The following is a 25,960-nucleotide window of genomic DNA, read 5'->3' as shown; positions in this document are numbered from 1 at the left end:
CCACCAACAGCCTGCATTCCTGTTCCTGCTCATTCTGAGGCAGATACTCCCTCCTCCCCTTTTTTTTTTGGGTGTGGGAAGGGGCTATAAAAGATAGAGTTTGTAGTTTATTGGGGGTTGTTTTGTGGTGGTAACGTATTCTGTAGGTGGACTTTTCAAGGCTGGGTTTTTGTTACAGGTTTGCTTGTCCTCCAGGGAGGTTTGGCCTTGGCAAGACCTCAGTCTCATCTTTCTTGGAGCATTGTGTGCAGCAGCCACTTCCCAGGTCTGCTGTTCCACAGACCTGTTCGTGTCTTTTTATCATCACAGGTGAAATGATGCGTGATCAAAAAATGTGTCTCAAAAAAAAAAAAAAAGCAGCATCATCTAGGGGTTTCCTGACATGCAGCGTAAAAGCAGCGAGGAGTATATTCAGCTGGTGAAAAACCACTTGGGTCAGTTTTAGCAGGCACTGAGGCAGCAGAAAACGTTCTTTTTGGCTGCTGTGAATAGACAATGTGTTTTCAGACGGAAGCTGGACATGAAAGGATTTTTAAAAATACATCCCGTACTACGAAAGTTCCAATGGTGGTTTTGTTTACCCTGCCAGCTGAAAAAGCAGACAGGAACAGAATTTTCAGAAAGAGGAAACTGAGTAGGAAAGAAGTCCCCGCACGTATCTTGCAGGCAGGAGGCTGCTATGGGAGCATGTTTGCCCTGTGGTGACGTGGGGCAGAAACACTCGTATTTTTGGTGTGACCTGGAGGAGTGAAGAGGGTTGTTGGGGGGCATAGGTAAGGCTAAGAGTAGGCAGATCTGCCCTGGAATAAGTCTGCTGCAGATAATTCTCACACAGATGCCAAAAATCAGGTTTGTATCTCTCCAGGAGCACCAGGCTAGACCAGGATGCACCAGTGTGGTCCACAGCTGGGTACCAGCAAGGGGTCTGCACTGGGCTTGAGGCAAAGGTGCTCAGGCTGCAAGGGGTCCAAGGGGCTTGGGCAGGGTGGGAGAGCTTTGCAGCCTCCAGGAAGAGGTTCTCCTCAAGGAAGGGGGGGGCGACAAAGCCCCACTGACCAGCAAGGATCCTTGCTGTGGATGCTTCTCCCTGGGGAGACTGAGTGGAAAATTCAGGCAGTTCCTGGGATGAGTGTCCTGGATGTGGTGAGCAGGACAGCAGTGAAACAGCACAGGAAAGTGTGTGCCAGGCCAGATTCCCCAGGCGCTTCCAGGTGCTGTGAGATGGGATGGCCCAGAGCCAAAATCTCATCAGGGACCCCGGACAGTCCCCTTCCATCCGGTGGCTGGGAAGGGTGGATGGTCCTTCTGGCTACTCTCTTGTCCCTCTGCTGGCAACACTGCAAGGTCGTGCAGGAAGAAAAATCAGTATTTCAGGAACCCGGTAATGAAGGCAGAGGTGAGGTCAGAGGGGAGCTTGTATTTCCACCGATACGCTCAGTATTTCCTTTTATAAACAACATAGCAGACAGCGTGGATTTTGACAGTTCCCTGCAGCAGTTACCCATGTGTGTCAATTGAGAATTCCCCTACATTTGCCTTCAAAAATACTGGCATGGGGCTGACTTGCTGCCCCTGGGGAGTTCACTGCTGGAGGCATCTTGCCGTTGGGTTCCTGGGCTTGTTCTGCAGCTCTGGACTGTCCTCTTTGGAGACCAGAGCGTGGATTTGAAGTGCTCGCTTCACTGACCAGGTGGGGAAGGTGGCAATTTGGACTTAAAAAGCTTTTAATCCCCATTTTTTTGCTTTCATTCCGTGTTATGCTCTGTGTTGTTTAACAGTTTAGAAATGAAAATAATTTTTATAAATGATCTGAGGATACAGGAGTTCAAATATAAACCTGGAAACAGTAGAGCAGATTGGAAAACATTGTGGTCTCAGCCCTCTGCTTTTAATGAGGACAAACTCCATCACACTTGCATCTCAGTCCTCTGCACTCCTCTGGTTCATCACTAGCATATTATTTCACAGGTGTTTCATGGGAGCTTCAAAAATATGTGTCTGTGCTGATTTACTTGGTGTTGTTGGATCCGAGGGCTGGACTCGGCTGCTCTCCAGCTCTGTTTGACAGTGGCTCTTCAAGAGGAAATGCCAAATAGATGCTAGTGAGTGAATGAGTTTCCTCTCTGGATTTGTTTTCCTTTTTCCCTGACGCAGGTCTCCCAGGCGGCCGCAGAGCTCCAGCAGTACTGTATGCAGAACGCCTGCAAAGATGCCTTGCTTGTTGGGGTTCCTGCGGGGAGCAATCCCTTCCGAGAGCCCCGCTCCTGTGCTCTGCTCTGAAAACCAGGTAATGAAGTCACAGCTACCACGACAACCACTCTGACTGGGAACTCAAGCCCTAGGAGGGACAAGGGCACGAGGTGGTAGTTGTTTGAACGTCTAGTTATTGGTAGCAAAGTGTTCGTCGCTTTCTGTCTGGCTCTGCAAATTGTTTTCTGTTCCTTTTTGGTCTGGCAAATGAAGCATGTCTCTTTCCTGGAGCTCTTTCTAGAGGCGTTTTGTTTATGAGTTTTTTTTTCTTTTGGTTGGTCAGTTTTTGTGTTTGAGCAGCTTTAGCAGCAGCAGCATTCAAAATAATAAAAACTGTCTGTGACACACAGCTGCATTTGAGGCAGCCAGACATAAAACCCAGTCTCAGTGAAGAAGCAGGACAAAGCCGTGGCAGCTGCACGTGCTCTGATGAGCTGCTCACAGCTAAAAAACCTTGTTAAAATGCATTTTGTCTTCGCCATCACATTGCAGTTCATTTGGCTGCCTCAGTCATAGACTCATGGAATGGTTAGAGTTGGAAGGGACCTTACAGATCATGGAGTTCCAACCCCCCTGCCCTGGGCAGGGACACCTCCCACCAGACCAGGTTGCTCAAAGCCCCATCCAGCCTGGCCTTGAACACTTCCAGGGATGGGGCAGCCACAGCTTCCCTGGGCAACCTGCTCACAGGAAAGAATTTCTTTCTAGTATCTAATCTAAATCTCCCCTCTTTCAATTTAAAACCATTACCCCTCGTCCCATCGATCCACTCCCTGATAAAGAGTCCCTCCCCATCTCTCCTGTAGGCCCCCTTCAGGTACTGGAAGGCCATTAGGAGGTCTCCCGAGAGCCTTCTCTTCTCCAGGCTGAACAACCCCAACTCCCTCAGCCTGTCCTCATAGGAGAAGTGCTCCATCCCTCTGATCAGTTTTGTGGCCCTCCGCTGGACCGGTTCCAACAGGTCCATGTCCTTCCTGTGTTGAGGTCTCCAACGCTGGACACAGTACTGCAGTCCTTAGGCTCCTTCTGTCGTTACTGTTGGTGAGGGCACCAAGCAGCGGTGGAAGTGGAGAGGAACTGAGGCGATCTGTAACCACAGCCTTTTCCAGCCCAGCTTCTGAAGGATGAGATGCTCCCAGGGCTCTCTCTGTCTTGGCCCTCTGCATTGCTTCTTCCTGTGTGACACCTGCAGGGTGGGTGGGTGGTGGCCATCCGGCTTTTGCAAACCTTTGGGGTCCAGTTCCGTGATTCCCATACGTGTGTCTCCTATCTGTCCCACCGGTACCAGTGGTTGCAGCAGGAGGAGGAAAGGCCATGTAGTGTCAGCAGGTTCTAGTAGTGCTCGCAGTCTTGGGCAGGATCACACCATGACTTTTGTTGGAAAATCTTACTACTTCTGCATGACAAATTAACGTGGAAGTAGGATATTCCAAAGGGGTTACTCTTCTTTAAGAGAAAAAAAAAAAGATCCTGCTAAAGAGCTGAAAAAACTACAGAGAGAGAAAGAAGCACTGAATTCTGTTCTTTCTTTGACTGCTATCAAAGTGCAAGTTAATGTTTTCTTTAAAGGCAGAATATAAACTAGAACATAAAAGTATTTGCAAAATCTTCCCCTTCCCGCTGCCTGAGCTTGCTGTTGTGCTGGTGCCTCATCAATAGCGTGGTTTTGATTGTTTCTACATAGGTTGGTCAAGAAAAGAGTAAACCTGAAGAGAGAGAACAACTGAGCACAAGATGCTTTTCTGGGAAAACTTGTTGGGGGAGGGGGGAAAGCACAAGCAGAAGATTTTATTAGTTTAGGTGCTACCCTTAACAACTCCTGAAAATGAGATAAAATTGATGGTGACTCTTGCATGTGTTATCCCATTATTGAAGCAGCATTTCTACTCTTTTAATCTTGTGTGTGTGTCTCTGTGTGTATGGATGTATTTCTAGGATTCAAGTTTGATTGCATCAGGATACAAAATATTTCCTCAAATGAGTTTGATGGTTAATTTATGATGCTTTTAGAAACGCGTAGCTCAGCTCAAGATGTCTTTTAGCCATCTTTTGATGATAGATCAATTATCTAGTTTATTATTTAGTCACGTTAGGATCACAAAAAATGAGAACAAAGTCCAAAAGCCAATTAAAAAAAAATTGTAATACTCAAGGATGCCAACATCCAGCAAAGGAAAGGCATTATTGATTTTTTTCTCAGTGCAAAGGCACTTTTGTGTTATAATTTGTAAGAGAAATGTATCTGCTTAGGAAGACAGCATTTAATAAACCTTTTTTTTCCTCTTACAGGGAAGGTCATCAGAGAGTTGCCTTCAAGCATGACATGAATAACAACTGCCTTTCCTTCACAAGAAAAGTCTCTCTCAGTGTCCTAACTTTTGTGTGGCTAAAAGAATATCCTAGATATTTATCTGTTTGTTCTTGTGTATCTGTACTTCACTATCTTTTGCTAATGTTCTTAAAGTTTTTAATGCTACTCTTGCTCTTTTCATAATCGTCACCATTGTTACTGCACTGTGCTGACTACACAAACATTACTTGAGAAGTTTACATTTTAGAAAAGAGAAATACATGAATTTTTACCAAATTTCTTACTCTTGTCTTGGTAAACTGTTTCACTGGAACGGTAGTAAAAACTATCTTGTTTTTTTCCAAACCCAAAAGAGTGAATTGTTGAAGTATGGAACTAAATGCTTGTAGCACTGAAGTAATGTTCTCAGAAGGAATTTTCCTTCTGTTAGGGAGAAGGAACCAACTACACTTTTTTTTTTCACGTCCGTGTAAGTCCATGAGTGACACGTGTTAGAAACTGCTGGACACGATGTGTAGCACAGGCTCAATGCCTCAGACTTCTAATTTGTAACACTTCTCCTAATTTCTATTTGTAGAGGTACTGCTGTGGTGGAGTTTCCTTCACATGTTTAAAATGTGACCAAACAGACACTAAAAACACAGGAACACCCAAAGATAGTTGCATGCATAGTTGTCAAAGGTTTGCAATACACAAAACTTCCTAGAATGTGCTTGGTCTTTTGCCTTCCTTTTTTTATGGAGCACTTTTACAAGGACAACTAACTTTTTTAATAGGCTTTTAATTTTTGTCTACTTTCTATTGTTTGTATTAATCTTTTAGAAGTTTGGAAATAAAATTCCTTTCCCTACTGGCTTTGAGCTTGTTGTTTAATTGTAATGAAGAGCAGATATTGTAAGGAAGGGGGTACTTAGATTTTGCAGTGGGAGGGGAGGCCTCAAGCTTTTTAGCTTTTTGGGAAGAAAAAGTTGCGGTCGGATTTTTGGAAAATACGTCTTATAAATAGAAAAACTGTATTTGTAGCGATTTGCCGTTTTTTTGTGCTAAGTGGTAACAACGTTATCAGGCTCACTTAGACATTTTGAAACTGTAAGGAAGAAGTTGGCAGTCTGAGCATTAATTGTCATTAACTGAAGCGGGGCAGTGCGTGTCCTCCAGGCACTTCAGGCTTTCTCAGAAGCTTTTTGTGCTCGCTGTCCTGTGGGAAGACACTGAGACAAGAGTCATAATGTACCGTGCCTCTAACTGCAGAGGAGAACCTCCTTCCCGAAGAACTTTCCTCTGGCTTCCTTTTGCTGTAGGCTGTTTGAACGTGGTGGTTGTTCTCTCAGCCCTCGTGCACGCTGCGGAAGTCCAGAGGAAGCACGGTTGTTCCTGCTTGCACAGAGGTGACCAAAGGCTCAGACGAGGTCAAAATGATCAAGTCAGGGAGGGAGGGATGTGGGTACATGTCAAACGCCTTGGAGCAGCCACCAGATGCTGGCTGGTCACTCCCTCCCAGGCAAGCCCTCTATTTATTTAACCTTCCACAGTAAAACCTCCCTCCCCGTCCCTACATCTGCTTCTCTCCCAGGTCACAGGATCATATGGGCTTGGAAGGGATCTCTGGAGATCATCTAGTCCAACCCCCCTGCCAGAGCAGGGTCACCCAGAGCAGGTTGGATGCATCCAGGTGGGTTTTGAATGTCTCCAGAGAAGGAGACTCCACCACCTCTCTGGGCAGCCTGTTCCAGGGCTCTGCCACCCTCAAAGTGAAGAAGTTCCTCCTCGTGTTTAGATGGAACTTCCTGTGTTCAAGTTTGTGCCCGTTACCTCTTGTCCTGTCACGGGGCACCACTGAAAAAGGATTGGCCCCATCCTCTTGACACCCACCCTTTTGAGTATTCTTAGGGACTTGGGTCTTTACAGCCTGGAGAAGGCTGAGGGGAGGATCTGATCAACACCTTCTCCAGGCTGTAAAGACCCAAGTCCCTCAGCCTCTCCTCATAAGAAGGATGTTCTAGTCCCCTGGTCATCTTTGCAGCCCTTTGTCCCCTTCCTCCCAGGTGGAGCATGGGCTCTGGAGAGCTGGCATGAGGAGCTGCCAAATGACCATGTGCAGGAGAGCGCAGCCGTGGCTGGCCAGCCGGTCTCAGCTGCTGTTGTCTCTTGGCTGCCCTGCCCGGCTCCCAGTGGTACCTTTCAGCTGGAGCACCACGATGGACGTGTGTGGGAGGAGCAGCTCTGTGTGAGCACGCTGCTGGTCCTGGCTGCATCCACCTCTCGCGCCAGCAGCGGGTAGAAAGACCTGTGCAAGGGTTGGGAGAGGGATGGATGGATCGGGACTGCTGTCTGCTGAGGTCTCAGCTCCACACTCCGCGCAGAGGCCTTCACACCCATCTCATGGCAGCACAACATGCCCACGACAAAGCAAATTTGGTGAGCACACACACCTGGATGGCCAAGAGCCTCCTATGAGCCACAAGGACCCCTTTTTTGTCATCTCTTGGGGTCCCTCAGCAAGGCTCTTCTCCATCCGCAGGTGCCACCTGCCTGGTCACTAAGCAGTTGGTAAATCTGATCCAAGAACTGAGTCCCTACCTGCTGCTGAAGGACTGGTGCTGAGGTTTTGTATTGAATCTTTTTGTCTGAGAATTAGTTACATCCAAATTCTTCTTAGTCATAGATGATTTTCAATGGCTCAAAGTCCAGATAAAGAGCAGTCACAAGCAGTGTCCCTCAAGGGTCCGTGCTGGGACCAATACTGTTTAACATTTTAATCCATGATATAGACAGAGGGATTAAAGGCACCGTCAGCAAGTTTGCAGAGGACACCAAGCTGTGTGGTGTTGTCGATACACCAGAGGGATGGGATGTCATCCAGAAGGACCTGGACAGGCTGGAGAGGTGGGCTCAGGTGAACCTCATGAGGTTCAACAAGAACAAGTGCAAGGTTCTGCACCTGGGCCAGAGCAATCCTCGCCATCAGTACAGACTGGGGGGTGAGGTATTAGAAAGCATCCCTGAGGAAAAGGACTTGGGGGTGCTGGTGGACGAGAAGTTGGACATGAGCAGGCAGTGTGCACTTGCAGCCCAGAAGCTGGGCTGCATCAAAAGATGCGTTGCCAGCAGGTCCAGAGAGGTGATTCTTCCACTTTACTCTGCTCTGGTGAGACCTCACCTGGAGTATTGTGTGCAGGTCTGGAGCCCTCAATATAGGAAAGATATGGACCTGATGGAGCAGGTCCAGAGGAGGGCCACAAGGATGATCAGGGGGATGGAGCACCTCTGCTACAAGGACAGGCTGAGGGAGCTGGGGTTGTTCAGCCTGGAGAAGAGGAGGCTCCGGGGAGACCTAATAGCAGCCTTCCAGTACCTGAAGGGAGCCTACAGGAAGGCTGGGGAGAGCCTGTTTACAAAGGCCTGTAGTGACAGGACAAGGGGCAATGGCTTCAAGCTGGAGGGGAGCAGATTTAGATTGGAGAGGGAAACTGCATCTTTCCAGTGCAATAGTAATTTTTCTCCACATTAAACAGATGGGAGGAGGGGGGAGAATGTGGTATCTATCGGATGATGGATTTGCCAATCTGTACATACCTGTGAGAGACTGAGAGTCACAAACAAATACAGTAAAAAACCAACTGGTTACTGCAAGCCCTTTTCCTTGTTTTCCACTGCGTTGCCAGTAATTAACGGTATGCTGGCGTTTTTCCTACCTAGTGGAAGCTGAATGCAGACAGCACATGAATTTTCTTGATTTATTTAATCCAGGCAACGTGCCTTTGTTTTCAAAGTGATCTATGGATTATCTGAGGCAGTCTTCTGTGTCCATGCCTGTGAAAGCTTGGGTGTCAGCCTTCTCCTGTGGGGAAGGAGAACATAAATACATAGCTTGGCAGCAGCAGCTGTAATTTCCTCCACTGCGGTCATCTGTGACCAAGACCTTGCAGAGCTGCACCCTTAAAAAGAACACATTCCTGGGCCTGGCAATTTGGGAGACAGCTCTGAAAAACAGAGCCAAACCCATGAAGCAAAGAGATGGAAAATGGTCAGGTCAAGTGACCACAAAAATGGGACAGAAATAGTAAGCATACCGGAATTTTTATTTAAGTTTTTCACTTATTCTGGGGAAAATAGAGAAATGCTGGCTTGTTTGCAATTCTATTAGAAGTCTTTCATCTTTTTCTGTTACACTTGAAAGGTGTAACAAGAAAAGTCTTGCAAACAATTTGGGTACAGATAATTTGGGGATATTAATGAGAAGTAAAATTGCTGTGAGTGCTGTCATCATAGCTTTTAGGAACTCCCAGCTGAAAAACAGCGCTCTGTTTCCTCTGAAAGACCAAAGCTTTCTCCCCTAAGTGCTGGTTTTATTTATCCAAATAGTGAATATGCACTTAATGAAGGCTGAATGTCAAGAAAGTATTTTACTTCAAGCATAAACTCTGAACTTGGTGGTTTTTCATTTGTGGGTAGCTGTTTTTTTTTTTTTTTTTCCTTTCTTTCTGTTATTGCCTCGAACTTGAAAAGATTTGTGAGTTTGGAAAGAGAATCATCTCATCTGAAGGCCACTGAGCAGACCCTGGCACTCCTGCAGCGGAAGGGAGTCACTCTCTACCATCACTCCCATACGTATTTCCACTTTCGTTGCCAAATCTTTTGATGGAAAGTGAGGGTTTGGTTATTCTTCTATCCTCTCCCTTCTGTGGCTTGCAGTTGAGAAGCCTTTTTTCTTTTAAAAAATAAAATCTCCTAGTGCTTCCAGCTGTAGCCTACGATGTCTGGCACTGCCTCTGGATGACTCTGGCCTCCCTGCCTGGGCGTGTCCTGCAGCAGGTGGAAAAATGCAGATGCCAACACACGGCCCCCACCAGATCGTGCAGAGCGCTGGAGTCACAGCTTAGTCCTCTGAATCAAACCTACTGGAATCCTAAATCTCAACGTTATGTTGCACATGTTGTGAAAACAGCTTGTTTCTCTAGCTTGATTGTGATTAAAGGCAGTTCTGGAACCCATCACCTATTTTCTCAAGGAGCTTTCAGAAGGAAAGGAGCTCCAAGGGTTATAGCTGTAAGCATAAGAAAGCTCAAAGGCTTTATGAGCAGCCTTGAGATGCCGGCAGATCTTTCCCTCCTCTAAGTTTGGAAAGCTGCAGGCTCAGGGAGCAAACACAGGTGCCTTGAAACTATGAGCTTCAGTGTCTAGGTTTTTTCATTCATATTTTATTTTTTTTTGTATCAAGAGTGATAAAATACCTTTATATCACCCATGAGAACAAAGAGAGGAGCAACAATTCTCCAGACTCAAGGAACTAGTTGTTTAGTAAAATTTTAAAAACATACAAAAGAATCCCAAATTAGTAAGGATTCACAAACCCTAATTTCTCTCTAGAAATGAACATGAAAAAGAATTTAATTTATTTCCCTTCAAGGTGTTTAAGAATTTTAAAAAGTATGTGTAGTATGCAAATCCCCACTCTGTTCAAAAGAACTTAAGACGTGTTTGTCCATCACTTCTTCCAGGGACTCTTTCATATGTCAATCTCCTTTTTTTGAACGCTGGTACTTCTGCAAATCCTGTATCTGGAAAAGAAGGGGAAAGAAAATACATGTATGATAAACTACAAATAGTAGTATACAGACTTACTTATTTGTTTCTCAGAAGCAGTAACAGTCTTTAGCTTTAACCAGTATGCTCTGTATGAAAACTATCAATGGCCATAAAATTAAGTGTGTACAGATTAATATTATCTACTACTTACTAGTACTGACCAGTTTTCTGCACATCGTCCTGTAATAATAATATAGAACCTTATACAAAATAAATACATCAACCTGCAGTATGCTTAACCACAAAATTTCAGTAAAGATTTTAATGCATATTTCTATTCCATTAATCTTACACTCAGTAATTGTGAAAGTTAATTCTTAACCAGAGACATGCTCATATTTCCAAGTTGTTTAAAAAAGCTGCTTATGTTGTTAAGATTCAAGTATTTTTATGACAAAATATTTGAGTAGTTGCTTATTCAAAATAAGTTACTGTAAGAAAATTCTGTTTAGTCTTTACAAAACATATTGTCAGAAAACTTTAACACTGACCTAAGGATTTCATCTGTTCCAGCAGAAATATGGGCTTGGCATACTGGCATTAATTGCTTATGGTTTAATCAATGTTTGATCTGAAGCCTGAAGAAATCCCTGGGGGTTCCCAGTGTGTCTTTTTAATTTGACTCTATGCACATTTCTTACACTTGTGATTCCACATTTCTTAAATTTTTGATTTCAAAAGGCTTTTACTGTATCAAGGAGAGTTTTTTGCATCACCATGCACTAGTGAATAATAAAATAAAATAAGCCAGTTCTTCCAAAATCTAAACCAAAAATCACTTTTCCTTTTTTTTTTTTTTTTACATTTGATTCAGATTTAAGTATACCTTTGCCCTGCTGGGCAAGAGTTTTACAGAAAGCTCATCAAGTTGGAGATCACAGTGTTTTCAGAATATTGTAAAATGTGGTTGCAGAAGAATCTGTTCTGATCTCTACTGAAACTATTGTATTTAGAATTTCATACTATCAGTGCTAATTGCAGGTTACTGAAATACTGTTAACTACCCAGCCCTACTTCAGGTCTCAGTTTTCATCCCAACAGAGAGGCAACAGGTTTGTTCAGAGTTTCCGTATAAAATATATATTATATAGGCTGAAATTTAAAAGCAGTTCACCATATCCAATTTACTTTTCCTCTCTTTTCTTCCACAATTGCCTTAAGCAGCCCATGAAACATGATATCAATTAGTTAAATGTGTTTTCATGAATGAGTGTGATCTAATTAGTGAAAGCATTTAATGCTGTGCTAACCTTGCTGTACCACCAAAAGATTTAACGACAGGCAGCAACAGAGAAAACAGAGAAATAAATCAAATGACCTGTACTAGGAGTTCAGCACTTTGTTTAAGAAGCTTAACGGAGGATTTTAACAGAATGTGACACCTCACCTACAGAGAAGCAGCAGAATTTAAAAAATAATAGAATATATGATACAGAATTACTTAGTCTGACAGGGACTAGTGATGTTTTTTTTTACTTTTAAGACTCCATGGATCCATATTAACCTTATCAAAAAAGGTCTCAAACTAACTATATTTGAGAAAGTAAACCAGGGATAAGAAGCGTATGAAAAGAAAAAAAAAAAGAGAAGTAAACAAAGTTTTGAAATACACACTGTACCATCTATTTGAAGAAATGTGCTTTGGGATGATATGAAAAGGGGAAGATGGAGAGTTTATCCCTGGAGACATCAGCTAATAAATAAAATTATTCCAAGAATAAGGGAACTGTATGAAACAAACTTAGAAAGGTGTCAGAGTGAAATTCTTACTCCATTAACACAGACAGCAAAACACAGCTGTGTAGTAGTATCTAAATTTCACTCGTTGAAATTGCTGAATCTACTTTTTGTTCTTTAGAGAAAATACTTTCTAGTCTTTTCTTCCTCCTTTTATCCAAACAAAATAAGATGAATCTTACAATATTGGAGAACTACTTGTCAATATTTTACCAAGGAAAAATAATGGCAGTAACTATTTTTTTAAAATATTCTTTATGCTCCAAGGGAAAAATAAATGTTTAGGAGTGTTTTATCACAGAAGAAATACATATGCAAGTAAGTTTTGTAGTAAAGGAACCATGCAAATGTTGGGTTGGATTGGATTTAACAACTATTTGAAGAAAATACAAAATCTAGTCTTACAGATAGTCCACTAGAGTTAAAAACAGAATTTCAGCAAATTCTGCTTGCTTTGGACATACCTGTTCTATTTTTCTCCCTTGTCCATAAGAATGGTGGACTTAGCCTTCTCCTTCCTTCAGATTCTCTCCCTATTTGGTGAAAATTCAGACTTTGAGGCTCATCTGAGTCAACAAAGAATTCAGAGAGAAAACCATCAGGTGCAAATGGGCCGGTGGATGAAGAGTCATTCCATGGGGTCTGGTCAGTCAGAATTTCTGGGCTCTTAAATGTTGTGTCTCTAAACTCTTCTAGAAAACTCTTAGAGCTCTCCTGAGGTGCATAGTCACTGAAAGTTGCAAAGAAATCTTCTTTTTCAGAGTTTTTGGAAGAATGACCAGTGCTATGGTGCATACTGAAAGGCTGCCTTTGAAGATGAAGTGAATTGGAAACATCTAGATGAGCAAAATCTTCACAGTCCTTTGGCACAGGAAAGAAATTCTGTTTCCTCTCTGTAATTATTTCTGAAGAACATGACTTCTTTTGCCCACAGCTTGGAAGATCAGAGTCAAGAAAACCCTGCCGATGATTCAACGGAGGAATTATGGCTTCAGAATTCATAGGAGATGTTCCTGGTAGAGAAAAATTTGAACCACTCTGTTTGGAGAACAAAAATGATTTCTCTACATTTTACAGAAAGCCGAGATGCCATTGAGCATTTTGACCTCAGTCTGTCTCCCCCGAATAAGTAACTTTTCTATGATTAGAAGATAAAGATTCTAATACATTCAGATTTTCAGTTGGTTTCAAAGAAGTCACATTCTCCTATTAATTCAAGATATTACCTGTGCTGTTTTGTGCCTTACCAAGCAGTTCTAAAGACCGATGATTTTGTTTACAATCTGGATAGAATGTGTTGAAGTTATTCTGGTTTTCTAGGGGTGATGGGGGTGATGCACCTTTCGCTGCTCTTTCTAGTGGAGCAGCAGTATTAAGGCTGTATGAAGATGTCATGTCACTAAAATGCTGAAACCAAAAAAAAAAAGATACTTGAGGCGTGTTTATAGTACATCTACACTGTCAAATATAAAAAGTTAACCCAGTTATTAGGAATCTAAGATGTATAATTTTTTGTTTACCGGAAAGAAAATTAAAAAAGACTTACCAATACAGAAGGAGAGGGACATAGAGTAGACAATGTGCCACGTGTCTTAAATCTATAAACAGAGTAAGTAATAGGAAGGAAGGGGGAAGGGAGGAAGGAAGGCAGGCAGGCAGGAAGAGAGGGATGGGCAAAAGTCCTGGAAATACTTAATTGGAAAACATTTCTTATATTAGGGAAACATATAAGATTGTATGCTGATACAATACTTGATACGATGAAGCTTGAAGAGGAAGCTGATCAAACAAGTATTCTTCCAGTTAAGAAAATGTTCTAATAATTTTCACATTAACATAATGGTGACTTGACAAAATCTGCTGAGAATTAGCAGGCTCAACATTTTAAATAAATCATAATAGCAAATGAGTATGTAGCTTCAGATGAAAAAAAAACCTCCATTACAACAGTACCAACAGATGGATCTAATATATAAATTAATTCTGGCCAACCTTTAATACTTTTTTTGGAACCTCTGGGAGGAGTTCCTGAAGTTGATCAAAGCTTGCAAGAAACAATCTGTTCAACGAAGATGCTTTCTTTAACATACACTGAGCAACCAGAGGGTTGATACATGGAAAAGTAAGCAGGCATTGCTCTGTCTGGAAACGGAAATTATTTTGTTAGCTTGATATCTGACAAACTTTTTTTCCCTTTCTTTTTTTCTGTTTCTGCAGAATAACATCTCTACAAATAAGTTATACAGTATATCATAGAAATAGAGCTTTTAAACAGTACACTTTTACAGACCAATTAAATCTTTTTATTTTTTTACTACAGATGTAACAGTGTATCATTTTTGCAAAAGAGTAAGTTCTGCATAATAGCTTGATAAAAAGCAAGGCACAGTCTAAAGATGCTTCGATTTGAAAGGATAAAACCAGTGAATCATGTAAACTTGATTTGAAAATGCATTAGCAGATTTAAGCAATACCCTTGATTCAGTAATGGATCTGCACTGATGAATTTGGCTCCCTGCCCAAGTGAGCTGTTGTATATTTATCTTTTACAATTTGGATAGCTTTTAAACTTAGTGCCCAGAACTGTAGAACTCTACCCATGGGCCAGCAGATGTGGAAGATAAACTTCTCTACTGGTTAATTATGAAAGCACAGGGAGAGTCCAAGTTGCTCTTAGTTGCGCTGGCGAGGATAATGGAAATGTTATTTATATATATATATATATATGCACATATATAAAAGTACATATATATTTACGAATAATAGTGCTTATTTTAACAATATATTTTAAGAGAACAATAAAAAAACCCAGAGTATATTTTAATTGGAAGATAAGCAAACCTCAGATGGCAGGACAGAAAGCCAGGATTTGTCCAACCACTCATGAGGACTGATATTAGATACCATCAAAATGTTGTCAGCAATCTGACGAATTACCAGTGCTGCCTCTTCAATCCCTGGCATAAGAACTACCTAAAAGCGATAGAAATTATTTTTGGTTAAAACTTATACTAAGGAATGTCTTCATTAGCTACAGCAGTTAAATGGAAAAGCTTACAGGTGACCCAGAACACAACAGGTGTTAACCTGGAGTAATTAAACCTGATCCATGCTTATCACGCAGAGGAACTCTGACCATTAGCCTGGCTGCATATTACACTCCTTATTCATGCAAATCCTATGCAGGTGAAATTAGTTTATTCCATAGCTCTTTTACACATGATCAGGTTAATGGGTATTGTACAAGTTCCTAATAAAACAGGCAATTGTGAGATGCATAATTTAGATTAACAAGATATGTGACTCTTTGAAGGTATAATTTCCACATGAACTACACTGATGAGTACATGGAATAAAAAAAGCTTTGTCCTTTTTAACATCCATTTAAATTTGATAAATTTGAAACAAAATTTATTATGCAAGTAAGTAAAAAAAAGAGTAAAAAGATGTTACCTCATGCAAAAGAGGTAAGTTACAGACATCACCTTGGTAAACCAATTTTTGCCCCATTTTTAAATGTGGACTATTCTAGACACCGCATTTTCTGATTTATAATGAAAAAGTTAATTTATCTTACAACATTAAAAAAAAAGCAAACTAGCTAACAGCAGAGAAAATTGCACTTTCTTTCCTTCTACTACATTGGTAACATAATATCAAACTGAAACTTCAAATTAAGATGTAATCAGGATTAATGCATGTTCTAATAATTTATAAAGTTTAAGGTACAATCTCATTTCTTGACTCCTAGTCATAAAAACACTTCAGTGGCCATTTGAATCTGATTCAGCTTGTACTAGAGTCAACACAGTCTTTTCAGGGACTTCAGCAGCACTGAATTAAGCTCTTCTCTCTTATTTTAGTAATTTTAAGCTATTTTCTGTTTTTGGTGTAGAATGCATACTTGATTAAGTGCTTTGGAAATAGTGTACAGTGAAGAATAAAACAGAAAGGTTGTTAGCAAAAAAAATTACCTTCACTTCAAAGTCTTCTGACTTCTGTGTAAGTTCAATTAGAGTGGCATAAAATAAGGCAACGTTAAGCAGAGTATCTCCCCTGAGACTGTACCTACAAAAGAGTTTCATTGGACCATTAATATTTAATATACACATTTAATAATTCCAAAATGTTTGCTCTATGTGTAAATAAATGTTTCACTTCCTGAATTCAGAATAGTAGTATAGTTTGAACATTAGTATCTGTAATAGGAGAAGTAGGACACATTAAGTGACTGAGTGCTGAAGGGCTCACTGTGAGGAAGAAGAAGGAGTCAGCCCACAGCAAAGCAAGCCTGGCTCCGAGCAAAAGGAAGGACTGCATCAGGGTTGTACAGAGAGGAAAGGTGATGCATGGAAAATTTACCACCTGTTCACAGAAAAAAAACCTCACAACAGGTAGTAAAGAATGCTTATGAACTGTGTCAACGAAAGCTGTGCTCCCACAGCAGAAGGAAAACTACTGATGGATTGGGAGAACACTTGAAGGATGTCTCCCTCTTGCAAATGATACACGGTGATGCTAACACAGTAATTCATAACCATATATTTGTAAGGATTAATTTACTTCAAACAGTTATAAAGAATAATTGCAGTTGTTAATACCCTTAGTCTTGCAAAATTTCTGGATCTGTTGACTTGAAATACACCTCCCATTAGCATTACCTCCTCAAATCCTGTTATTTTTTAACAGTCATTTCTTTACCTCTTGTATAAGAATAAAATTATCTTAATACATGAAAAACACCTCTGCTAACTTTTTTGGGGGCTCTCCAGTGATCACTCTTACTTCTATCATTCCACTGAATTTTTCACTAGGAGCATGACAACAAGTAACAAAGTGAAATGTCCAAAGCACACTAAAAATGCAAGCTTACAATATTCATGTTGTTCTGAGAGTAATGTGTTCCTACATAGAAATTCAAAGAACAAAGAGTGTTAGCAGCTTCCTTTAGTGACAAGTTTGTTTAAAAAATACTAAGACAACAGAAGAATTTCGTAACTTACTCTAAACTCATGCTTTCTCTGGAATAGAAAAGAATCCAACAACATGTATATTGGAGTGATAACACCATCAGCTTTGATATTACATTGTCATAGGATTTTTCATAATTTAGTTCTTCCATGCTCTACCACAAAAGTAATACAAAAAGAAAAACTAAATATATATATTACCATGGCTGTCGCAAGTTATTAATGTGCATTGCTGTATTATGCAGAAGTTAGATCAAACATAAATACAGCTAAATAATACAGGCATGAAAGACATATCTGGGAGATAGGATAGTTTGGGAATACAACCTAGTTTGGTTGTATTCCCAACTTTTATTTTGTTTGACTTTTAAGAAGCTGATTCACTGCTTCATGCCTCTTTTCCCTCCCCCAGAAAGGAAACACTGCTACTAACTTTTTAGGATGTTCTTAAGATTTCTGAGAACTCTAATAATGCAAAATACTATTACAAACTTCTGACATACTTACTTAACCCATACAAATCAAATTATATCTGCACTGAGTATATAAAATATAAGATTGCTAATTGCAGTAACATGTAGGAATGGCTGCCTGTGTTGCGCTTGCAATACTAATTGATTATTTTATTCTATATCTGTCTTTCAGTAGCAGTTCTTCTACCTGTAAAGTCGCCTGTCTTGCTGCATATCAGAATTATACTACCATCTAAACTACTATTACTTTTTATTAAAAGTGGGACAAATTATTCTCTAGACTAATTCAGATAAACATCTGAAACAGGAGGAAGTAACATGCACACTGGTAAGAGAATATAGTCATGGATACGTTTAATCGTTTACTACAATATTCCTTTATACAACTCTATTTTCAAGTATGCATCCTTTGATTACACTTAATACAAGCCAGTATCAGGTCAAGTGTTACACCTTTGTGAAGAAATGTAGGTACAGACATCAGAACATTTTAAACTAGTCAAACTGGCACAGAAGGAATTTTGGAGTTAATGAATTTGGAAAGAAGTCATGAGGCAATGCATGAATTAAGTATGATTATGAGGAAGAAAATACACATTAGAAGACTGAAGATATGGCGTAGAAGTGACCCAATGCATAACAGAATATGGACATACTGGTTTCACTTTGTACCTGCAAAAAGATAGCAGTACATTCATCTATTGTCAAGACAACATATTGATCTGTCCTTCCAAAGAGCCTTAAGGAGTAACTACTGCTTCTCTCAACAAAGGTAATGCTGTACCTGAAGAAGTCAAATTATTTTATTAAATCTCAATTAACTAAAATAACAAGATTTTCTTACAGGAAGTTAATAAGATATATCTCAATACAATTTTTAAAATTACACAGTCATTCTTCATCTTTCTCAAAAGTTCAAGTTTACTTTAAGACACATTTGAAAAATGCACATCAATGTAGCAATGACTTAATGAAATATTACTGGATAAATTCAATTACGTTGTTAACCACACCAAATATAACCTTGATATACAACCTTTGAGTTTACAAAAAAAAGATGCAATACAGACACTAAGATAGAAAAGTTAAGAAGATACATTTGCATACTCCTTTTGAGCAATGAAACATACATTGCATTTCTTTTCTTCCTTTCATGATTGTGCAGCACAGGGAAAGCAAGCCTGACTGACTAAGGGAGGAAGTTGAGAATGGACAATTGTCACACTACTTGGCCTCATCCCCAGGAAACACAAGGAGTCCTAAACCTGAATTTGCCAGCAGTAGGTCCTCTAGAAACTCATATGGACAGTGTATTCAGATGTTAACAAAAAGAGTCACCATAAGCTCTTCTGAAGCTCTTCGCTCTTTTATTTAACTACTTCATCAGTGTTAAAACGAGCTGATGAGAAAGTACCAAAAAGCATTCCTCTCTATTTAGCTTAAGGTCAGGCTGAACAGAGAATTTGAACAGGTCAGAGTTTAAAATTGCATGCCAATTAAACGTTCAGATGTTAAATGTGAAACATATAATTATTTTTTTCCGTATTGAACTGTACTTTTCCCTATTCAGCTGTGCTTCAGCAGGGAAGTTGGGCTAGATGATCTCTATGGTCCCTTCCAACCCTAAAAATTCAGTGAAATTCAGTAATAATCTCAATAAAATGAGATTATTTTACAGATGTTTGTTTGTTTGTTTGTTTTTCAGCATAGCTCCGGTAGATAAAACCCAAAAAAATCCAAGAGAAATTTTTATGAAGAACTAAACACAAAGTCTTCCAAGCACCAAGAAGTACCAAAGCAAAAAGTGTTTTGGGGTAACATTATGATTTTCAGGGAAAAATAGACAATTTTATAAGTTGTTTTGATCAAAAGTGCCAACTCATCATTAAAATAAACAAATCAGCCAGTTCCACTTTGGTTGACTTGTGTGAATGTACAGAACTAAGCTACCAACTTCAGCAGAAAAATTATCTTCTTGTATCTTAATAAGCTAAAAGTGTAATTGCAATAATGTACCAGATAGCCAAGTAGATGGCTACTACAAGATATAGTAGGACAAGATACATGTCCTGGAAAACCGAAAATAAACAGTAAGATTAAATAAGTTATTTTCACTCACTTGGATTCCAAAAGTTGAAGAATGTCTGGCATATTAAGAAGACCTTCAGTTGCCAGAAATACATATGGAATCTGTACCTCCAGAAGAAAGGAACCACAAGGATTCCCTGGAACATTTTGCATGTGTAAGACAATAGTTTCATAATCAAAAAGTAAAGATAATTTTAGGTATGTAAATAGACATATCTTTTAAAAATGCAGTTTTTATTCATCCCCATTAAAATGCTTCTATTTTATGCTTGTTTTGTTCTATTTTCAAAATTAAACTCTTCTGAATATCTTTGAAATTAAGCTTTAATTTATATTCCCTTAGATCAACAGCAACATTCCCTTAGGATGAGGAAGGGTGGGTACAACTTGTAGCTACTGTAAACAACCCATGAACTTGGCACAAGTCTTTATCAAACAACATTTACTACTACATCCTGGCCAAAACTAAGCTCACACCCTCAGAAAAACACTTTCATTTTTCGCTGTATAGATAAACCAGTTATGTTTGCTTGGGTTTAGCCTGCATAATCTGTTACTCATTCTCTTCCACAGGCACATTAATGTAGCATTTTAGGGAAGAGAAAATGCTTTCCTTTCATATGCCAGCCCAATGGCTTATTAAGATTCTGGAGAGCACTTACCCATTTGGATTGTTGCAGGGAGGGTGGTTTTAAAAGTCATGTAACTAACATTTAGATTTTTGCACAGATTTTTCCAGCAAGAGTTTTCAGAGTAATCAAATTCCACTACTAAGGAGAAGTGTGTCCAAGGGAAGTCAGCTCCAATTTGCTGATTATGTATAATAATACAGGAATATCTACCAAGGCTTAAAAAACCAACAAAATATTAATAAAATAACAAAATATTAATAAAATTAAGTTCAGGTAGAATTACCCTCAGAACAAATTTAACACATTTTTACTTTGAAGAATTATCACTGTTTAAAGCCTGTTTACAAAAAACAATTTACCCTTCCTGAATTTAAAACTGCAGTTTCTTTAAAAATTAATTTAAAAATTAAAAGCTCTACTTCCCCTTCTCCAATTACCTACTTGAAGTATTCTTTTTTTCCTGCAACATCATAATCTTTCATTATTTCTGTCTTACACCCTTTTCCCCTCAACTTTCTTAAAACATGCAAAAGAAACACGTTTTTCTACACATTTTTCTAAACAAGCTTTTCTAAAGCATGCAAATAAAAATGTTAAAAACATGGAATTCATATTTTCTGAAAGTTCCTCTGAGCCTCACAACTGAGCATTTTACTAGAGTGTGGACAAACTTTTCACCTCCTAGAATGAAGTTGTAGAACCATATTCTGAAATTTTTACTCCAGACTGGAAAGTCCCATGGAAATGAACAAAAGTAACAGAAGTTTCACTGATATTAGTCCCAAGTAAAGACTTCGTTCTCAAAAATCAAGAATTTAACTTACTTGCTTATGATATCTTTACAACCTAAAATGGTTCCTTTTTTCTCAGAATTCAGATCCATAGCTTTTAAACCTGCATAAAAAGAATTAAAGCCTTAATCAAACAAATGAGCCTCTGTGGGTACACATCAATGCACAGCAGTAACCAGTAAATATGGGAGAACACAAGATACTAAAATTTTATGTATTATGTTGTCTGTCTTGATGAAGGTCTATGCAATTTCAATTTGTATTGCAATGGTGGGTAAAATGATTTAGAAACTTCCATTTTTGAACCCGAGAAAGAAGTAGTGTGAACAAGTTTCATGTCTCACAAAGTCACAATCTGTTAACCTTAAAATGAAAAATTAAAGCCTAGTGCAAAAGGAAGCATCTTTGTCCCTTTATTGTTAAAATTCCTTTACATTTTCTGTACACTTCAAGTTTTACAAGTATGACTAGAATCTGTTGCTAAAATCAAATATTTGTGTAACACAAATGCCTCTCTTCAGAAGTTTAGTAAGTTGGATTGACCTCTGTTTGCAACCAAGTCTTAAGATCTCAAAACAAATAAAATACTTTTCATTAAATATTATTATTAGTAAAAGCATTGTGAACACGCCTCCTCCCTTTTAAAACATTCTAAAAGACAAGCTTTCTTCTTTTAACAGCACAGGAAATGTAACTTTATTTTTAAAGGCAAAAGAGCAACACAATACATGACACTGTTGATAAGGCTCAAGCAAGGAGGAGTCATAACAATGGGTTTTAAGAAGCAATATGAAAGAAATAATGGCTTGCTCTAAACACAAGCACAGGCTTAAATAACAGTCTTTCTGAAACATGTTTCTATTATCAGCTGAATCTGTCATGTTGAACAAGCTTGTACAAAAATTACTCATAGGTAAAATGATGAATTGATGAAAGTGCTGCTTGTATCAGTGTGGGGCCAGGATACCAGAAATAATATAATATTTTTCCTTGAGTTTAATAGATTCCTACAGTTCATGTTTACATATTTAGCAAATTAGCGAGCAATGTCAGCAACAGATGTCTAAGGGAAATCATGATCTGCAGCTAACTACTCATTTAAGATTTTATGCTAAGGGGCTTAGTTAAGACTTCTAAATTCTAACTGCTCTTAAAAAACCTGCAAGGAAGAAAACTTGTGAGCACCAATTCAGCTAAAAACAGAGACAGTCTGACCAAGACAACAGATGCAATTATAATTAGGCAATGGGCTGCCCACATCTCCTTTGTGTTCTGTTAAATAAATCTTGGACTTGACAGATGAAATACCGTTCTCTTGCAATAGAACTCATCATGCCAGAACTCTTAATCAGGGGCAAATAAAATTACAAGAAAGGAAAAAGGCTGCTAGAAGAGTTATGAAATGGAAAAGAGTGAGAACAGTATTTAGAAAGATTCCTGGTGAGGAGAAAAAGGAGAGATACCTGCAAGAAACTTACCAACAGGAATAAAGTGAAACACAGAAAACCAGCCACCTTTAATATCAAAAATATAGTTAAAAATAATTATTTACCTTCTACTGTAGATAAAGCGTGAATGAGGGCAGCTTTTTCTCTCTCTGAGTCCATTCTTGTTATGATTAGTATCTGGAAGAAAACAAGGTAAAAGAAATTCTAGTACGGTAAGACATGTTCTTTCAGCATGCATACATCTTTCCCTCTCCTTTGTATCGAAAGCACGAGATTGACTAAGCAGGTGACAAAAATGGAAACTTCAGAACTTTCCAGAATGACAATCATAGAATATCTCAAGTTAGAAGAGACCCATAAGGGTCACTGAGCCCAACTCCCTGCTCCTCACAGAACTACCTAAAACTAAACCATGTGACTAAGAGCATCAGCCAGACGCTCCTTGAACTCTGACAGGCTTGGTGCTGTGACCTTTCCCTGGGGAGCCTGTTCCAGTGACTGACCACCCTCTCAGTGAAGAACCTTTTCCTAATGTCCTGAACTTCCCCTGATGCAGCTTGATTCCATTTCCTTGTGTCCTACTGCTGGTCACCAGAGAGAGGAGATCAGCGCCACCCCCTCTGCTGCCTGCTTTGGGGAAGTTGTCACCCCTCAGCCTTCTCCAAGCTGAACAAACCAAGCGACCTTACCCAGTCCTCCAAAGTCTGGCCCTTGAGGTCTTTCACAGTCTTTGTCACCCTCCTCTGGACATGCTCTGATAGTTTGATGTCCATCTTACATCGAGGCACCCAAAACTGCACACAGGACTCAAGGTGGGGCTGCACCAGTGCAGTGTAGAGTGGGACAACCACCTCCCTTGCCTGGCTAGCTCTGCTGTGCTTGATGCACCCCAAGACACAGTTGGCCCTTTTGGCTGACAGTTACTGTCTCCCAGCTTGGGTTCCAGCCATCCCAGGGCCCATCATTGGTGTAGAAGACAGAGGCAAAGAAGGTATAAAACATCTCCACTTGGTTTCTGTCCCTATTTGTGAGGTGAGTGATCTTGTCAAGCAGCAACCCTGTTATCTCTGATTCTCCTTTTGCTATGAACATATTTTTAAAAGTCCTTTTTGTTGTCCTTCACAGTGATGGTCAGCTTGAACTCTAATTGAGCTTTGGCCACACGAATTTTCTCCCCACTCTGGTGAACAGCATCTCTGTAGTCCTCTCAAGAAAGCCTGTCCTTGCTTCCAATGTCCATATACTTTACCACCTAAGTTCTAGAAGAGGATCCCTGCTCAGCTGGACCCCAACACCTTCAAAAGCAGATTCCCAGGGGACATTACGTTTAAAAGTCCTTTTTGTTGTCCTTCACAGTGATGGTCAGCTTGAACTCTAATTGAGCTTTGGCCACACGAATTTTCTCCCCACTCTGGTGAACAGCATCTCTGTAGTCCTCTCAAGAAAGCCTGTCCTTGCTTCCAATGTCCATATACTTTACCACCTAAGTTCTAGAAGAGGATCCCTGCTCAGCTGGACCCCAACACCTTCAAAAGCAGATTCCCAGGGGACATTACGGTGGGAAAGTAATGGAAGATTGGCGAGGAGGACTGTAAACACACCCAAGTGACTCTCATGTGGGGTGCTGGAAAACACATCCATCACACTAATTGTTGTCTAGTCTTGTGTACTCAACAGGTAGAACATCTGCACTTAGATAACACAGGCCTAGGATGGACTCAGGGGCACCTTATTGAACATGCCTGAGACTCCTGCCCTGCTGTTGAAGAGATCAAACTCTGCCTGCCAGAATCCTTGAAATACAGTCCAGAACAGCCAGTGTGAGCTCTCACTCTATCACTCCCTTTCTAACAAGGACTCTCTTGATAATAAAAACTCTCTCTCACTCTGCAGTGCCTGCGTCCCCTGCTTGCCTGCCTCTGCCTGGGTGCTGCTTTGGAGATTCCCCCATCCATGAGGTATCGAGATTAAATTTGTTCTTTGCCTTTCATCCGTGGTTTTGTGGTTGTTCCTGTGTCCTGCCTGCATGGGCTCACACACTTACTAACTACCTCCTTCAGCAGCCTGGTCTGCTCTCCCCATATCCAGGGCTGACTTTTTCTCCTGTCACCAATGACTTGAAACTCAGGAGTACGTGGGCATTATTGCAAGAGTTGGAGAAACAACATTACAGAAGACATCAGTATCAGAATTCAGTCTTATGAACAAGGCTGTTCTAGATGAAATCTTAAACTGGAATATTTGATTCAAAGTGAAAGTGCTCTTGAAAGATATTATAATCTTAGACATGATACCACATTACTACTGTTGCACTAGACAGGTGATTACTGTCACGCTAGAGGCACCATCCCTGTGGAGGCAAAACTTAAAACTGAAGATACCTGGAACTCAGTCTGCAAGATGGGGATGTGCTGGAAGAAGGTACTAGATGTACTGCTGAACTAATTAGAAAGATTTTTCAGACCATAGATGGAGTACACTGAAGTGTTCCTGCCAGAGATCGCTTGTCTCTGAGACACATTAAATACTGCTTAAGGCAAAAACGTTGAAAAGTATTAGAATGTACCAACCTGACACAGTTTTCAAAAGAATCAGTACCAATAAGGTGTTTACCTTGTCCATCATTTCAACTGATACAAACTGAACATGTGCTACCTGCTTGCTACCTGTGTGCTGAACGTGTGCTCCTCATTACATGCTGTTGTGAGCTAGATGACATTTTTAGTCGTGTTCTGTCTAATCATGAGTACAAAAGAGTAAAGTTCAGTTTATTCTATTCCATTCACATCTTGTCACTTACAGTGGAAATGTCCCATTATAATCCTGCATCAATAACACATTTTGCCTAATAAAAGGACAATCAGATTATCAACTTTCATATCATATTAGCTGATGCTGATGTGACGTGATGCGATAGAACAGGAAATGGCTTACTTAAAACCAGCATCTCCTTCTGCCTATTCTGGCCCATTGAAACCCATCTCTGATTCTAGTAAACAGTCTCATAATTGTAAATGAAATCATATATATTCTTATATTGCATGGGTATGTCTGCATGCCCTTAAGTCAAGCAAGCAAGTGAAAACTTAGGAGAGTCATAGTTAAAAATTTTAAAAATCATATCTAGTGGAATTCAGAAGAAAAGCTAAATTGTCACTAAGCTGACATTAAGATGACAAAGTTGTCATATGTCTCCCAGTACATCATAATCCTAATATCACAAAGCAAAATGTGTTACTCTTAAGAAGAAAACGGGGCTGAAAACCAGCTTAGAGGATCTACTGAAGGACAGATGCCAAGACAACCAACACCAATCCATTTTGGTTGCTTCATTTTCATTTTAAATTCTAAAAGGGTGTAAATAAGCTAGTATATTTTTCTTCTCAGGAAAATTTACTCAAAAGATGTCTAGAGCTCTTAGTGCAATTCTTAACAGAAACAAAAGAAGAAAGCTCCAAGAAAGAAGTATGGAAAGAAGTTCAAATAAACGAAAGTAAGATGGAAGATTCATTTTTTGGCTGTGTGTTCAGCAACATAAATTCTATTCCAAACAGTCAGGACATTAAAAAAAATTACATATTTTACCCCTCTGTTTCATTATGTGAAATGCAACATGGGGAGATTTGATCAAACAGAAACCTGTACTGATCCTGATAGAGGACTTAAACTTT

General features: G+C 39.9%; 2 protein-coding genes across 3 annotated transcripts in view; one reads left to right on the top strand and one right to left on the bottom strand.

Annotated features, from left to right (window-relative positions):
• The first annotated feature begins 382 nt into the window (after positions 1-382).
• On the top strand, positions 383-2,280 carry GNG10 (guanine nucleotide binding protein (G protein), gamma 10). The gene is made up of 2 exons (XM_014956392.1): positions 383-434; positions 2,108-2,280. Exons 1-2 carry the CDS (start codon positions 383-385, stop codon positions 2,278-2,280), a joined length of 225 nt encoding a protein of 74 aa, XP_014811878.1.
• A 7,462-nt stretch (positions 2,281-9,742) lies between these two features.
• LOC106896437 (chromosome unknown open reading frame, human C9orf84) overlaps positions 9,743-25,960 on the bottom strand; it is a 60,951-nt gene continuing 44,733 nt past the window's right edge. For both annotated transcript variants that reach the window (XM_014956446.1, XM_014956447.1), the window contains 12 exons: positions 22,394-22,466; positions 20,875-20,944; positions 20,081-20,265; positions 19,450-19,555; positions 18,003-18,114; positions 16,891-17,012; positions 15,862-15,955; positions 14,729-14,860; positions 13,880-14,029; positions 13,135-13,294; positions 12,352-12,900; positions 9,743-10,122 (listed from right to left, as the gene is read on the bottom strand). In XM_014956446.1, the coding sequence (XP_014811932.1) occupies positions 10,022-10,122; positions 12,352-12,900; positions 13,135-13,294; positions 13,880-14,029; positions 14,729-14,860; positions 15,862-15,955; positions 16,891-17,012; positions 18,003-18,114; positions 19,450-19,555; positions 20,081-20,265; positions 20,875-20,944; positions 22,394-22,466 (1,854 nt within the window). In that variant the 3' untranslated portion in view covers positions 9,743-10,021. The remainder of the gene's footprint in view (positions 10,123-12,351; positions 12,901-13,134; positions 13,295-13,879; positions 14,030-14,728; positions 14,861-15,861; positions 15,956-16,890; positions 17,013-18,002; positions 18,115-19,449; positions 19,556-20,080; positions 20,266-20,874; positions 20,945-22,393; positions 22,467-25,960) is intronic.

The sequence above is a fragment of the Calidris pugnax genome, unplaced genomic scaffold (assembly GCF_001431845.1).
Source record: "Calidris pugnax isolate Ruff unplaced genomic scaffold, ASM143184v1 scaffold262, whole genome shotgun sequence".
Lineage (NCBI taxonomy): Eukaryota > Metazoa > Chordata > Aves > Charadriiformes > Scolopacidae > Calidris > Calidris pugnax.
This window is presented reverse-complemented; position numbering and strand designations above follow the sequence as displayed.

Bases quoted from the DNA above. Each gene is read 5' to 3' on its own strand.
- GNG10 (XM_014956392.1), top strand. From the start codon at position 383: ATGCAGCGTAAAAGCAGCGAGGAGTATATTCAGCTGGTGAAAAACCAC. The intron at 435-2,107 runs GTCAGTTTTAGC...GATGCTAGTGAG, and splicing joins GCTGGTGAAAAACCACTTGG to TGAATGAGTTTCCTCTCTGG.